The sequence below is a fragment of the Myxine glutinosa genome, chromosome 2 (assembly GCF_964187855.1).
Source record: "Myxine glutinosa chromosome 2, kmMyxGlut1.1, whole genome shotgun sequence".
In the NCBI taxonomy this organism is placed as follows: Eukaryota; Metazoa; Chordata; class Myxini; order Myxiniformes; family Myxinidae; genus Myxine; species Myxine glutinosa.
In genome coordinates, this window is record NC_136262.1 from 73,750,607 (window position 1) to 73,762,844 (window position 12,238).

Consider the following 12,238-nt stretch of genomic DNA (forward strand, 5'->3'; position numbering starts at 1 on the left):
TGCCCCTTGTAAGTTAGAGCAGTAATTTGTATTATATTAATGGTGCTGGCTATAGCTCGCTGATACTTTGCAAAGGACACCATGGGATCTTATAGTCCACCAACTAATGCTGGCAGATGGGACACCCAGTTTAATGTCCATCCGAGGGATGGCACACACATCGATGCCTCACTCTGCCTGTGAAAGACCAGGATGACAATTTATAGCTGGGTCGGGATTCAAATCCAGGAATGAAAGTTGTGTATATCTCTAGGCTATACTGCTAGAACTTTGGGGGTGATATCATGGCATTATAGACCAAAGCGTAAATTTCAGCACTTGCTTCCCCACATTGTCACAGGTGCTGAATCGTCATATTTCATGAGGCACACGGGTTCGCACTTACGTTCCAAAGGATCTCCGATGCGGACTTGTTTGTAAGCCTTCAAAAGCCGCTCCACCACGGTGTCATGGATGCTCTCGTGCAGCATCTCCACATACAATGTTTGGAGTTAGTGCAAGCTTGGATGTAATGTTCAAAAACGTTTTGCTATGACAAATACATACAAATATTTCACATGGAAGTAAAATTGGGTACCATAAGAATTCTGCACTAATACCATGTGCATAAACACTCATCATCAGACACTATTTGACAATAAGTAACCTACCAAGCGCCGTGTACTCGTGCATCGCTGGCCAGCTGTTCCAACTGCAGCGAACAATACTGATGGAACAAGCATGTCCAGGTCGGCATCGTCCATTGCTGCAAAAACCAAAATAAAGAACGGCAATGCAAAACGATTGTAGCACACAAAAAACATGCAATGATGAACCGATACAGGTTAACGTGGTTATCAATTCAGAACTACTAATACTTGTGCATCACTTTCCGATTAATCCGATTTCCATGGGAACCGAAATATGTAGCATCCAAAACTCTTCATGAAAGACACTGTGGGATCTAATGACCACCAACTCATGGTGGAATTTGATGGGCCCTCCGGTTCAATATCCTTCCGATGGACGGCACACACATTAATAACCTGCTGTGCATGTGAATCACCAGGATGAGAGTTTATAGCTGGGCCAAGATTCATACTTACACTAGACAGCTCAGACGTGAGTGTGTATACCTCTGGCTACACTGCTAGCCAATAACAGCAAAATAAAATAGAGGCCTAAATTAGTGGTAATTTAAAATAAAAGGTCAAAACTAGAAAGCATCTGAAAATGCAAAGCCCGTCTGCTTGTCCGTTTATATCCAGATGTCCTTTTCTTCTTCTGTATGCTCAAAATAACGAAAACAGTTAAAAAAAACACTAAATGAAAATTGACGATTTTATGCAACATTGACCTTTGACCTTAAAAAAAAAAAAGAACAAGCAACCCCTACCTTTTGATTAGTGAACCAATTCAGTGACCCAATATGCAGATTCTTTAAATTTCATGTCAATCGGGTAAAAATTGGTGATTTTACGCAACCTTGACCTTTGACCTTTTGATCTAAAAAAAACAATCGGCTTGTAGCTTTTGATTGGTGAACCAATTCAGTGACCCAATATGCAAATTCTTAAAAATTCAGGTAAATTGTATGAAAATTGACGATTTTATGTGATGCTGACCTTTGCCCTTTTGACCAAATTGTTCATTTGCCTTCTCCCTATTTTCATAATAAAGCTTTGCTGAAAATGTGATGACAAAACTCAAATGGTCAATTGTTTAAAATTTAAATTTCAGGTAAATTGGACGAAAAGTGATGATTTTAGGTGATGCTGACCTTTGGACAAGATTATTAATTTGCCATCTCCATATTATAATGATAAGGCTTTGGTGAAAATTTGATGAAAATATCTCAAATGGTAAAAACGTTACGAGACACACACACACACACACACACACACACACACACACACACACACACACACACACACACACACACACACACACACACACACACACACACACACACACACACACACACACACACACACACACACACACACACCCCCGTCTCCTTCTGCAAAGGGGACGGGCTAATAATGTAGACATGTGGGGCTGCATGAAAATGCAAAAAGTAAAAGAATAAAAATGCTTTAATTCTCACAGCACGTGCTCAGGTATGATGCCTCCTTCAATTGTTTACAATCATCCTAAACAATAATACCGGAAACTTTATGATCGAACGTCGTCATCAAACTATTGAACACGTTCATCCTACCTATAATGGCATTGTTTCCTCCAAGTTCTAAGAGCACACGACCTGTATGAAAAAATGATTGTAACAAGGAAATTATAAGCAAAATAAAAATATGTTCTACAGTATATTATGCATGTAGAAAACAAATGCTACGGCTTACATTTGAGGTTACCAAGTTCATTAACATCAATTTCAAAGCTTTACTGATTAGATATGATGGTGTCGTTTGAATGTCGACATAATAAAGTGACCAAATATTCCTCACCAAAGCGCTCCTTCACCGTCACGGCAACCTGCTTTCCAACGGCCGTGCTGCCCGTGAACGACAACAGCTCCAGGCGCTCATCACGTGCCATGGCTGCCCTGTCCCAAATAAATTACATGTGTAAGCGATCTCAAGCAACTTAGTCTCATGTGATGTCAAAAGGTGGTAAGGAAGCAAGCTCTTCTTCTCACCCGATATCAGAACCACCACAGGTAAGGGAACATATTGCGCCAGGTAGTTTGTTTGATTGAAATACTTCCGAAAGAATTCTGCATAAACATGGCCATGGCACAACCGCAGGTAAGCAGTAGTAACTTATGATCGCAATTCTTTGTTACCTTAAGCTAAGCCATCCTTCTTCAATGACTTTGGCTTACCTGGTTACTGCTACACTTGTCAGTGGTGTCGTAGGTGCACCTTTCCTGTAGAATAAAAGTATTAACAAAAAGGATTTGTATTGTTTCAGTTCGATTTGAATTCCAGAAACAGAGATGTAAAGATTAGAGAAGTGAATAAGACGTCATGACTGAAAGGATGGAGGAACTCAGCAGCATAATGATTAGAGTATCTGCTCTGAGTCTGGGAGGTTGGTGGTTCAAGATCCAGTCGAGTCATACCAAATACTTTGAAAATGGTGCGTGCTCCTTTCTTACTGGATGTTGAGCATTTACAAAGGATAAAAAATGGTCTATTGCCTTCTCCTGCATTGAAGTACCATGAAAGGTAACTCGTATTTTTATGAAAAAGGAAAGGAGAAGTATGAGAACATAACAGAGGACAAAGAGAGGACAAAGAGAGGAAGATGAGGGAAGAAAGAATTAAAACTAGAGCGGCACTTAGTAGAGCGCATACCTATGCGAGGCTGAACAGTTTATGTTTTGTATCCTACTGAACCGTCTTTAGAGGCCATTTTCCCCGCAGAGCAGGTGTTGGCCTTTTTCGGGCCCCATGGCCGCCCTTTTTGAAGCAATGTTTTACGGCCGGATGCCCTTCCTGCCGCCAACCCTGTTAGTCGCCTCTTGCGACACACAGGGAATTACCAGTGAACTGGTACTCAATTTGCCAACCTCGGAAGGTTGACAGGCTGAGTCAACCCCCATGGCGTTAATGCAGCGATCGACCGGGATTCGAACCCAGGATCCTAGGATCCCAAGCCGGCACCGAAACCGCTAAGCTAACACCAGGCAAAATCTACGTTTTGTATCCTACTGATAGGCCAAATCTGGATCCAGACCTTCACCAAATCAACTCAGTTCGTTCTCATCACACACCCACCCTGTCCACTAAGCTTCGTTGGAATAAGTCAATAACTTTTTGAGATATCGTGCCATATATTATTTTTGGCCCTATCTCCCAATGGTTGCAGTTGTTTTGTATGCAGCCTGTGGCTGCTGGTTGCATCATCTCTAGAAGCATGGCTGTGCTGATGATGCAGTGCTCTTGTTACCAGTAAGCTGGTACTTATTTTGCCAACCTCGGAAAGATGTCAGGCCGAGTCAACCAACATGGTGTTATTTCAACAGCACCACAAGAGCTAAAACTCAAGAACCTAAGATCTCAAGCCAGCTACCTTAGCCGTGAAGCCAACACTAGGGTTCTTCTCTCAATGGTGAAGAATCACTTTAAAACAAGTATCTGGATAGTCACCAAAATCGAATCAATTCGTCCTTGATTGCACTTGATCTTAATTTGCATTCTTGATCGAAACACTCAACCTGTCCACCAAGTTTCCTCAGAATTCGCAAAGAACTGTTTGAGATATTCTCTGCTCACATACAGCCAGACAAACAGGGGAGAAAACAAGAGAAAGAAGTCAGAAAAAATTACGTCACAAGTAAGTGAAGAAGAAATGACAAAGAGGAAGAGCAATAAGAGAATGAGGAAATTGGGGAGTGAGAGGTCAGGGAGGATGGGGTCAAGGAATAATTAAATTGAAGTTGAAGGCAAGAAAATGCATACCACAGGCAACAATTTCCACAAACAAGGGCAATTGCAGTGTTCCAGCCAGAAACCGCCACAGGGAAGTTAAAAGCAGTGATGATTCCGACAAGTCCCAGTGGGTTCCACATCTCCACGAGAGCATGTCCAGCACCTAATGAAGGGGCATCACCATGAATGACTTGAGGATGAACGAGTAAGGAAAACATATCAATAAAACAAATTTTTTTTAATTTGAGGACTTTAAATTTGAGCTTTATTTGAGGACTTTAAAGATTGCTTTAAATTTGAGGACGGATTTTGGTTTTGAACATGGTAGCTCATGATGGCGATTATAAAGCCAACTAGAAAGGCAGTCAGTATAGAGCATACCTCCACCAAGCTAACTGTTTACGTTTTGTATCCCACTGATAGGCCGGAGCTGGATCCAGACCTGAAACAAAATCTAATCGGCGTGTTCTTGTCACCTACCCAACTCAGCCACCAAGTTTTGTCATAAAGAGCCCACAACTTTTTGAAATATCATGCTATATATTGATTTTGGCCCTATCACTCAATGGTGAAGAATCACTTAAAACAATTTAAGAAGTCTAATATCCGGATCCACATTTGGATCTTCACCAAAATCTACGTAATTGATTCGTCCTCGTCACACACCCAACCTGTCCACCAAGTTTTGCCCGAATCCGTTCATAATGTTTTGAGATATCGTGCTCTATATTGGTTTTTGACCCTATCTCTCAATGGTGAATAATAATCGGCATAGTTTGACTTCTCTATTTGGGGGGCAAGGGCTTAATATTAATAATGGGTAGCTAGGTATGACTTCCAAAATTACCGTTTGTTAGTGTAGTTACAGTGTACGTGAAATCACAAATACAGTTTACGTTCATTATTGTTACTCACATTTAAATACGGGATTTTTAATGTTGATTGTAAACTACTGAAAAAAATTAAGGTGGGGGCATTGCCCCCTGCCCCCCCCCCAAACTGAAGAAGAATGAAGAATCGCTTTAAAAATTCTCAGATCCAGATCTGAATCCTCAACAAAATGTAATCATTTCGTCCTTGTCCCATATCCAACCTCTCCCAAATTTGTCCAAATCCATCCACAACTTTTAGAGATATCCTGTTCACAAACACAGACGGACAGACAAACAGACAGGGGTGAAAACATAACCTCCATCCACCTTTGGTGGCGGAGGTAATAAATTGATACTTTGATTTGATAAAAGTGTAAGCAAACACATGGCGTGCCACTGGCAATGATGCAGTGCACAGACTGTGCTTCGTACGTTCCGAAGGTAGCATGGGACCACCAAACATGCGGGAGAGGCCAACCGCATAGTCACAGATGTCGATGTACTCTTGGACCTCACCAAGACCTTCCACTGCAATCTTACCCATCTCCAGAGACACCTAGCGATGAATAACAAGTATTTACTTTTGGAATGTGCATTAGGTTATGACGTCATTATTAGAATACTGACAATTTGCATCGATTTATCCAAATTTAATTTATTCAGCAAAACATCCGTACTGTACCATTTGCCCAATAACATTGTAATAAACCGATTGTTTGCACCTGCTGAGGTCACGGTCGTTTTCACCAGCACTTTGGAAAATTTGGCAAAATCCGTGAAAAAAAAAAATCGTACAAACCAGTTTTCCTAAAAGTGTGCTCTTCTTCCTCAGGGCATCTCCTATTTGACGCACGATTTCCCCCCTTTTCGGTGCAGGAAGCTAGGAGAACACATTCATTAATTAAGCTTGTGTTGCAAAACAAAAACAAACTAAGTATTAAAATCCCTATCAGAATGAAAATCTGCCAGTGTTCAACTTACGTCAGCCCACACGTGCCAGGCCTCTTTTGCTGCCTTCACAGTTTCCTCGTAATCTTCCAAAGAAGCCTAATCAGATAAACACCACAAAGGGGTCAATTCAAACAATCTGAGCTCTTTATCAAGTCTCAAGCTCATCCACCTTCGATCACCCTAATGGACTCACTTCTGTCTTGCGTAGATTAATGGAAAATATTGTCAGTGTGCATTTGGCATCTTATTTTGAGAGAAAAGTCTTGCTGAAAACAATACTCAGAGTGGATTTATACAAGTTGTGCGGTAAGTGAGGAAGCAGCACGTACCGTTTTGAAAGTATTTGGCATGACTAGGCCACAGGCCAGCCTTTGAACCACCTACTTCCCAGACTCAGAGTGGGCACTCCAACCATTATACCACCGGATCTAGTAAAACTTGGTGGTGTAATGACATGTAACCACTGATTATATTGTTACTTTGACCAATGATATCATTGAAACAATAAGCAATGATGAACCATTGCTTGGAGTTTTTTTCTGAGAGATTTAAAAGGCTTATGGATGTGTTTTGGCAAGAATGTCCTTTATTTAACCCTTTGAGTACGGGATTTTTTTTTGATAAAAATACCCCCGGTACGGGATTAATTCGGCATTTTGGTACGGGAATGCAACCACGTACTGACGATCTATTTATAGGTATAGTCGATGACGTGTAGTAACGTCATCCGTACACAAAACATTTTCGCGGGTTGCGGCACTGGACGCCATCCGTGCTCAAAGGGTTAAGGTACACCAATTTGGGATTAAAGTCAACATGTTCTGGTGAATCCAAGATTTTTATTTATTCCACAGAACATTTCAGGTGAGAGTTAACCAAACCTTGTTTTCCCAGTTTCAAATTCACAATGGTATCCGACTATCTCTATATAGAAATATAAGCATGAATGTCTGTCTCTCTTTGTCTCTCTCTGAGTCTGCTCCTTCTGCATGGCCACATCATTAAAACTACAAACTCCATACTCAGGGTACAGACACAACTTTGTGTGAGAATTAACATGGGCTATGTGGCAGTGGCTTGAGGCCGTAAATTGAGGCCAAAGTGGCCAAAACAGCAATTCTTGGCAAACGAGATGACCAATTTGTCTGAAATTGAAAAGGCCATATTTTTTTAATGCAACACAATTAACCTTTTTAAAGTCCATGAAATCATTTCAATTGATGGGTTAATTGAATCTATCCCATCACTGGGGACAGGTATTTTTGCTTACTTTCCCTGTCGCTGAGGATGGGTATTTTTGCTAGTATTATCTGTATGTGTATTATCTGTATGTGTATTATTTGTATAAGGTTATTATCTGTATGTGTATTATCTGTATGTCTGTATGTGTATTATCTGTATAAGGTTATTATCTGTATGTGTATGCCTGAAAATCATAGAAAAAAAGAAAACATAGCTGGACAGACCACCAAATTACGTATACATTTTGGTAGTACCCAGGGTCAGGTCATGGGCACAATCCCTCACCCCCCCCAGCCCACTACCCACCCATCCACCCCCCCCTCCCCACCCTGCGAGGGGGAGGGGGTGGGGAGACGACATGATTTTCGCCTGTACACATGTTGCAGTGTAAGTGGCTTACTGACACCTGCTGCATACAAGGGGGATTATTAGCCAGGGACAAAGTATATACAGTGCCTTCAGAAAGTATGCACACCCCTTGACTTTTACACATTTTGTTGTGTTGCAACTTCTATTTAAAATGGGTCAAACTGTATTTTTTGTAGAATTTTTTACAAATTAATTAAAGGTGAAATACAGAAATATCTAATTTATATAAAAGTATTCAAGCCCCTGAGTCAATACTTTGTAGAAGCGCCTTTGGCAGCGATTACAGCGTCAAGTATCATTGGGTATGTCTGTGTCATTTTTGCACATCTGTATTTGGGGTTTCTCCTATTCTTCCTTGCAGATTTGCTCAAGCTCTGTCAAGTTAGATGGGGAGCATCAGTGAACATAAATCTTGAAGTCTTTCCACAGATTCTCAAAGGGATTGAGATCTTGGCTTTGACTGGGACACAAAAGGACTTTCACATTCTTGTTCTGAAGTCATTCCAGTGTTGCTTTGCCTGCATGCTTGGCATCATTGGCCTGTTGGAACATACATCTTTGCCACAGACTAAGGTCGTTTGCACTCCGAAGCAGGTTCCTCTCAAGGATTTGCCTGTCTTTGGCTCCATTAATTGTTCCCTCTATCCTTACAAGTCTCCCAGTCCCTGCCACTGAAAGGCATCTCCACAGCATGATGCTGCCACAACCATGCTTCACAGTAGGGATGATGTTAGATGGGCGATGAGCTGTGCTTAGTTTCCGCCAGACGTAGTGCTTTGCATTCAGGCAAAAAGAGTTCAATTTTCGTCTCATCAGTCCACATAATCTTTTGCCTCATGTTCTCAGAGTCTTTCATGTGCCTTTTGCAAACTCCAGGTGTGCTGTCATTTGCCTTTTTCTCAGGAGCAGCTTCTATCTGGCCAATCTCCCATAAAGCCTAGATTTGTGAAGTGCTGCAGAGACTGTTATCCTTCTGGCAGGTTCTCCCATCTCAGCCAAGGAACTCTATGTCTGTCAGAGTGGTCATTGGGTACTTCGTCACCTCCCTCACCAAAGTCCCTCATGCCCGGTTGCTCAGTTTGTTTGGATGGCCAGCTCTAGGAAGAGTCTAGGTAGTTCCATATCCTTTCCATTCCCTAATGTTGGAGCCCACTGTGCTCTTGGCAACTTTAAACACTCTATAAATTGTTTAATACCCTTTCCCAGATCTATGCCTCCTCACAATTCTACCTCTGAGTTCTACGGACAGTTCTTTGGACTTCATGGTAGAGTTTCTGCTCTGACATGCACTGTCAACTGTGGGACCGTGTATAGAAAGGTGCGTTTCTTTCTAAATCATGTACAGTCAATTGAAATGGCCATAGGTGGATTCCAATCAAGTTGTAAAGACATCTCAAGGATACTCAGGGAAATTTGATGCACCTGAGCTCAATTTGGAGTGTTATAGCAAAGGGGTTGAATACTTTCATTTCAGCTTTTTATTTCTAATTTAGTTGTAATAATTTATAATAAAAATGTTTTTTTAAATCCACTTTGACATAAGGGGTATTATGTGTAGATTGGTGACAAAAAAAACCTCTCAATTTGATCCATTTTAAATACAGGCTGTAACACAACAAAATATGAAAAAGTTAAGGGGTGTGAATACTTTCTGCAGGCACTGTAGTTGCCCAACTCCACCACTCCCTATCCTCCCCAATTCACCTTCACCCTATGCTGCTGAAGGGAGCAGGTGTTTCTAGTTCCTCAAAATAGTGGTATAAGCCCAACACTTTTCAAAATAGAAATAATTACCAACAAAGGCCTCTACTATATAGATGGAAGACTCTACTTTAATCTACAGATTTGTGTCAGAAATGTAAAATACATGATTACCAAACTTCAAACTTATAGGGATAATGTATATCACCACTCGGTTGTTCTTGCAACAGGGTTGCAACAACCCTGGTTATTAAAACTGAGTTCGTATCCATTTCCCATGTGATGTGGTGGAATAAAGGTGCCTCCAGCAATCACCGTAAACAATTACATGGATCACTGCAACTGTAGGAGTGTTTCCCACCTGCTGCACTCTTGCAATGGGCTCATTGCTGGCTGGGGAGTAAGATGTCACAACCTGGTGGAAAAAGAGAGAAGAAAATAAACAAATAAATAAAGAGTAAAATATGTTAGGGTATCACACTATTCTTTTGCTTGTCTGTTTTCATTTCCTTTGATTATTGGTCATTTGTATGCAGCCTGTGGCTGCTTGGCTGCATCATTTTCTGTGGGCACAATTGTGCAGCCACTGTTACTAGTCGGCTGGTGCTCATTTTACTGACCTCAGAGGGATGACAGGCTGAGTCAGCCCACCTGGTGTTAATTCAATGACATGATAGATGCCTCAAGACCCTAAGATCTCAAGCCAACCATCTTTACCGTTAAGCCAACACCAGGCTTCTCTGATTATTGAATTTAATCGACAATGGAATGTGCTGTTGTGTACATATTGGTGGGTGTTTGTTGTTTCCTTTCAGGGACCACCCACATTTTGGTTTCATATCAGGGAGATGTTAAAATTTTTGAAAGCCTTTTTACTAAAAAGAAAAAATGCTTTTTACTAAAACCAAAATCGATTTTAGGTCAAGAAAAAGAGAAATCCAACAGTAAAAATAAATTTGCCAATTCTGGCTTTGACTTCGGAACTTGAGCATCAGCATTTCTGATTTGACCCATCCCTACCATAAAGCCTGTCGGCCATGACCGTGGCCTTTCCAAATATTGTCATTATATGGGCGTGAGAACACGATTTGTATGGAAATGGTTTAAGCTGACGTCAGCCCGAAGAACGAATCATGACCTTTTCTGGGTAAATTGGTCAGTTGGGTAAATTTAAGGTGTAATACCTGGGTAAATTTAAGAAAGCTTGCTTCTAATTGGTGGAGAAAAGCCGATGACTGACAGAAAAGCATTTCTGGCCTACGAAACAGTAAATCCAGAACTTTATGGATTAATAGTGACAATTGCGCATTCCATATTATTATAACAATGAGAAACTAGAACAACACTCTTCGACGTCAGGACGTCGACTGATATGCCCACATTATTAAATAATGATAATACTTGTAACAAGTTTGATTTAAATCCATTCAGCTGTGCCCAAGTCAGCACATTTTTACCTGTCATGACCTCTGACCTTTGACCTTTGACCCCAAAATCTAATCAGTTAATTTTACATCATTATACATACCTGTACCAAGTTTGAATTGGATCTCTTCAGCTGTTCTCAACTTATAGACCTATTACAGATTCGCCGGGATTGGAACCACCGCCCTCTTTGACTCAGAGCGGACCCTCAACCACAAAACCACAGCCAGGTTGAAGTTTTCAAACTTTTAATCGACCCGCTTCCTTTTCATATGTTGCGGGCGATGTCATTACTTCCCGCAGTAACTTACCGGAAAAATAGCAATTAGACGTAACTTTTTAAACGGTGCATATTAATGTTATTAAACATGATAGCACTGTTTACTATGTCTATAGTTTTTAAAAGAATAATTTCACTGTTGTTTTACAATCACCGTGTTATAAAAACGTTTACTGTATGCACGTGTGTATAAAGTCAAATAAAATATGGGGGCAATTAAACATTATTTCATTAACTTCGTACCTGGCCGCGTCCGCCCCACTTGCCGTTATACACCCCCTTGTTGTCAACTCCGAGTCCGAGATCTTGCAGCCATGAGAAAGTGGGCTGTTCGGCAAGCAGGGACGAGGCCATGGCGCTGAGTGCTCGGTTAGTCGGTGGGAACGCTGGGACACGTAGTAGTGTGGAGAGGCGGAACATGGCACAGCCGGAAAGAGCGACGAGGACAGGCAGAGGGGGACAGGTACCAGATTATAACTAGGGGACCCAACAGGGGGAGCGGGGGCTTCATGGGGTTATGCAATCATGCAGTGCTTGCTGATATATTTAAGAGCTGTTGTAGTTGTAGTTGTTGTTTTATACCTAGCATTTGCGTTCTTGATGTCACGCATTCACAAAAATAAAGCAAAACTACCGTACAGAGAATAAAATAATTAACTGACGAATTAATTCAAACACTTCAATAATAATTGATACTAAAAGCAAATACTTATTCAACTAGATGGCATTCGTAGAATACTTACCCTGCACAGTCAACATGTTGCGAGCCAACTCTTCTGTTTTTGAACTTTTTTTTTTCCTTTGATCCAATATGGCTGCCAGACCACGTGAGCGATGACATCATAAATTTATATTCTCTAATATAATTATTGCATAGATCACGCTCATTACATTTCAAACTGATCAGACTAAGCGTTGTCCCTGTCGAATTATGACGTTGTGGCGGACACGAAAGCTCACTGGCATGAGGGCATCATTCCAGCACCAAGTGGGTCGCGGCCATGCCCGAGGGGTAGGCGTGGCCG

General features: G+C 41.2%; 1 protein-coding gene across 1 annotated transcript in view; it reads right to left on the minus strand.

Moving 5' to 3' along the window:
• The window catches only part of ALDH7A1 (aldehyde dehydrogenase 7 family member A1), a 30,673-nt gene extending 18,900 nt beyond the window's left edge, over positions 1-11,773 (minus strand). The window contains exons 1-12 of the mRNA XM_068107982.2: positions 11,457-11,773; positions 9,870-9,923; positions 6,227-6,292; positions 6,045-6,125; positions 5,678-5,801; positions 4,404-4,536; positions 2,822-2,866; positions 2,636-2,713; positions 2,445-2,542; positions 2,201-2,242; positions 651-745; positions 386-470 (exon numbers count right to left, since the gene is read on the minus strand). Of these exons, the coding sequence (XP_067964083.1) occupies positions 386-470; positions 651-745; positions 2,201-2,242; positions 2,445-2,542; positions 2,636-2,713; positions 2,822-2,866; positions 4,404-4,536; positions 5,678-5,801; positions 6,045-6,125; positions 6,227-6,292; positions 9,870-9,923; positions 11,457-11,633 (1,078 nt within the window). The 5' untranslated portion in view covers positions 11,634-11,773. The remainder of the gene's footprint in view (positions 1-385; positions 471-650; positions 746-2,200; positions 2,243-2,444; positions 2,543-2,635; positions 2,714-2,821; positions 2,867-4,403; positions 4,537-5,677; positions 5,802-6,044; positions 6,126-6,226; positions 6,293-9,869; positions 9,924-11,456) is intronic.
• Between the last annotated feature and the right edge of the window lie 465 nt (positions 11,774-12,238).